The 4,251-nt window shown below is 45.0% G+C and overlaps 1 protein-coding gene across 1 annotated transcript; it reads right to left on the reverse strand.

The window, feature by feature from the left end:
• Positions 1–1,130: 1,130 nt before the first annotated feature.
• On the reverse strand, positions 1,131–3,369 carry LOC116215424 (patellin-4). Its single transcript, XM_031551132.1, has 4 exons — positions 2,304–3,369; positions 2,079–2,203; positions 1,816–1,960; positions 1,131–1,591 (listed from the first exon to the last, which is right to left on the reverse strand). Exons 1-4 carry the CDS (start codon positions 3,198–3,200, stop codon positions 1,334–1,336), a joined length of 1,425 nt encoding a protein of 474 aa, XP_031406992.1. The 5' UTR covers positions 3,201–3,369; the 3' UTR covers positions 1,131–1,333.
• Between the last annotated feature and the right edge of the window lie 882 nt (positions 3,370–4,251).

Consider the following 4,251-nt stretch of genomic DNA (forward strand, 5'->3'; position numbering starts at 1 on the left):
TGACCTGCTGCACTGGCATTATGTATATATATATATATATCGGAAGATGGCCAGATCGATGAAGGAAGCTTGAAGCTCTTTCCAGTTTCCACTATAGAGAGGATTCCACAACTTCACCGCTACGAAAACACCAATTTCGTCCCCCGGACGTAAAATCTTTCTGAGCTCCCTGCAAAATTGGTCCATTTTCCTTTCTCACCCCCATTGCTGCCGAGATATCCACCACTAGGAGGGTGAATAGTTCTCTAAATTATGCCCCTATAATGAATTCTTCCAACATTTTATCATCATATAAGACTCATATATACAGTTCCAATGTTTAACCCATGGCTTGTCATCAGAAGGATCGCAGCTACTAGACTCGGTTCTTGAGAATCCGAGTCAGGAACAGGGTGTCTTGCTAGAGGCATCAGACTTCTCTCTCTCTGTTGAGGTCGATGGCTAAGTCTGCCTAAGACGACAACCTTACCTTTCCATGGTCGAGGTGGCTACAAGCAACTCCTTCCTGCCGTGGTTATCGACCCCCACTGCAGTAGGTCCATTTTCCTTTCTCACCCCCATTGCTGCCGAGATATCCACCACTAGGAGGGTGAATAGTTCTCTAAATTATGCCCCTATAATGAATTCTTCCAACATTTTATCATCATATAAGACTCATATATACAGTTCCAATGTTTAACCCATGGCTTGTCATCAGAAGGATCGCAGCTACTAGACTCGGTTCTTGAGAATCCGAGTCAGGAACAGGGTGTCTTGCTAGAGGCATCAGACTTCTCTCTCTCTGTTGAGGTCGATGGCTAAGTCTGCCTAAGACGACAACCTTACCTTTCCATGGTCGAGGTGGCTACAAGCAACTCCTTCCTGCCGTGGTTATCGACCCCCACTGCAGTAGGACTCAAAAATCCGAGCAACTTCGGAAACTAAAACAGAAGCAAACCTAAATCTTGCAGCATCTATAAAAAGTTATAAATTTTTAACCACGACTAGACCTCGGGCCTTCTTGCACAATTATCTTCTTTTGGTGTAACGGAAATAATAAAAGATAAATACTATAAAAAAAAAAGATAGATAGATGAACCGCTTGAGATATCAAATTAAAATGACACACTGATCAATCAAACCTCATCGGCTGAAGGAAGAAAATGACGATCGATTGTATTGCAAAATCCATCTTCCAAAATGCTTGAAGAACCATAAAATGAACAAATGAATACAAAAAATCCACTGATAAACAGTCTATGGCCCTTAACAATCAATCAATAATGAATCTTCAGTGAATGTCAACAACTTTAATAGACTTCACACCAACTTTGATAGATAAGAGAATTCACGCTCAGAAGCTGCTGCACTTCTTGGTCTGGTGCCTGTAAAGAACCCTCTTCTTCTTGCTGGAGACATTCTCGACTGTGAGCACGACCTTCCCTGGTTCGTTGTTCTGGAAGGTATTGCGTAGGGGACCTTCATTCCCGCTCATTCTCTTTCCCTTCTGCACTATGATGGTGTACGACCCTTCGTCCGCCGGCACGAATTCCTCCTTGTAGTTCACTTCCCAGCCCAGGACAGTCAAGTCCCATATCAATGTACTCCCAACCTACAGTACCACCCATAACATTCATGTCAGTTCATACTGGAGATAACTTGGTTAACGAAACATGAACACGTTTGTCGCACACATGATATGGAATAAAATTGCTTGTCCAGAAACTACTGAAAAGATTTGTTTGCGGTGGCATAACAATGACCTGCCCTATCAAGCTAATACAACTTTGTCAACTATCTCTATTGACATGGAACAAATTTGAAGGCAATTGTTACCTCATAGATGGGAATTTCGATGGTTTCAGTAGATCCAGGCTTGACTGAGAGTTCAGAAACAGCACCGTCCTTGCTCGAGAACTCCAAGTCATTCTCCCTCTTAAAGCCCCCGTATCGAACCGGGATCTCCTCTGCAGGAATGTACCTGTGAAGCATTTTTAGACTGCACGTTAGGAAATATACACATGACCAAGAAGAACTCAGGGAAACAGTGTCTGTTAAATAAACATTTCCATCAGGTATTCGGAGTCCGGGATGCTTACTTAAGAAGCGTATCAGTAGCTCTGGCAGGGCGGGCGAAAACGAACTTGCTCTTCGTCCTCTGAGTCAGGAACGGGGACAGGAGGGAATGGATCGCGTAGTACCAGAATGGAACATTAATGAATATCTGCAAATTTAAGGAGCATCAGCAAATTCCAATAAGGGCAGGTTTATTCACAGACTCGATTCATATGGATTCGATTATACTGCAAAATGAATGAACTCACGTTTCTGGCGACAAGCTCGGGATAATTGTCCTGTAGGAGATTAACAGCCTCCTTTGTTGCGGCCCGGAGATCCTTCTTGGTCGGTCCGGGGGCGTTCTTCAGGTCATTAATCTGAAGCAACGACAAGACTCCGCCGGGCCTCAGGTCGAGCTTCTCGATTCCCTTCTCCATCAGCTGGACCCTCCACCTCAGGAACCTCTCCTTCTTCTCCTCGCTCCCGAACGTCTTCTGGTACATCTCCTCGTCGCCGAAGACTCCGTAGATGTTGTAGCACACGGGGTGGCCTTCCCGATCGGTCCCGTCCAGGTAAGCTGCCGGGGCGAGCTCGGGAGCCACGTCCTCGCCGAGGATCGCGTCGATCTTGGAGTCTCTCCTCCACTGCAGGGTCTTCTTCAGCATCTCAAACGCGTCGGCGACCTTGAAATCCCGGGCTCTCAGGAACTTCAGCAGGACCACGTCGGTGCCCTCCGAGCCCTTGCTCGGCGAAAGCGGCACTCCCCAGAGGGAGACTTCCCCCTTCTCCTCCTCTGCCACCGCCTCCGCAGCCTCCTCTTCCCCCTTTTTGAAGAGGGTTTCCGCCGCGATGGCTTCCTCGAGCTTCGACTTGAGCTCATTCAGGGCCTTCCGCTCCGACCCTTTGAGATCGGCGGGGTGGTTGCTCTCCTCCTTGAAGGAGGAGCTCTTCTCGACAATGTTCGGCGACGGAGACTCGCAGGGGACATCTCCATTCTCCTTCTGCGCCTCCGCATCTGCTTCAGCCTCCCGTTCTTCCCCAACAGCCGCAGACAGCTTCTTGTCACTGGCCTCCTGCTGCTGCTGCTGCTGGTCGTCCTGAGGAACCACGACTTCCGCCACCTGGGTTGTTTCCTCGGACTTGACCTCGACCTCGACAGTCATGGCTGAATGTCTCAGGACTGAATCAGATGATTAATGGAGCAGAGAACAGACAGTGGACGAGGAAACAGAGGAAGGAGAGAGAGGGAAGAAGAAGAAGAAGAAGAAGAAGGCTTCGTTGTTGAGGTGACGAGAGGCTCTGATGGTTTGAGGTTTGATATATGTCTGTTGGTCAGGGCAAACCAAAAGGCTGGAAGGGGTTTCAACGGTTCAATGTTTCTTTTTGGTGGGGTTTCGAGGTTTGGGCCCCACCAACGGTCGATTACCTGGTGCCACCGCAGGCATGGGGAGCCGTTGCGATTTCTTTCTTTTTTATTTTCTTCCTTGCATTCATTTTTCAAAAAATAAAAATAAAAAATTTTCTACGCCTTTTGTCCTTTCAACATTAATTACTTTTTTTTTCTTTAAATAAGGTTTAAGATTGAGATCTTATAAATGAAAATATTCATGATTAAAATAACTTTATTCTTAGAGAGCGAATCCGAATTTAATGGATTAATTGGGCAATACTGGACTTCTATATACTATAGTGCACACAAAAAAAAATTTTAATTCCTTCTTTACAAGCCTAATTATCTTTCTTTCTTCTAATCAATGTAGGATTAATTCATTTTACTTCCGAACACGATGTTACAATTTCATTAGTCAAGATCATGGATATGATCAACTTATCAGCTGAAATTAATTCGTTGGGATATCGATATGATCTCTGTTTACAAAATGCAATATGTGAGTTTCGACTCTTATGCTGCTGATGAAATATGCCTACAAAATTAGTTTTTTCGATGTGAATTCTGATATTCGAAAGTCCAAATGAGTCACAGCTAATCCAGTCGAGTCGGATCGATCCACTACGGGATAAATTTCTCTCAACGTGAATTTTTTATATTCACAAGAACTCGAATCCGAAATTATGTTCAAGCAGAATAAGCGTCGATCCGCTTAAATCAATTCATATTGATGCTTTGTCGTCGAGTAATATTCTCGTATTTGTGATTCTTTGTCGATCATAATTGATCGGCAATGATGTTGCTAGGCTGTAAGCCAGCAAGAA

Source organism: Punica granatum, chromosome 7 (assembly GCF_007655135.1).
Source record: "Punica granatum isolate Tunisia-2019 chromosome 7, ASM765513v2, whole genome shotgun sequence".
Lineage (NCBI taxonomy): Eukaryota > Viridiplantae > Streptophyta > Magnoliopsida > Myrtales > Lythraceae > Punica > Punica granatum.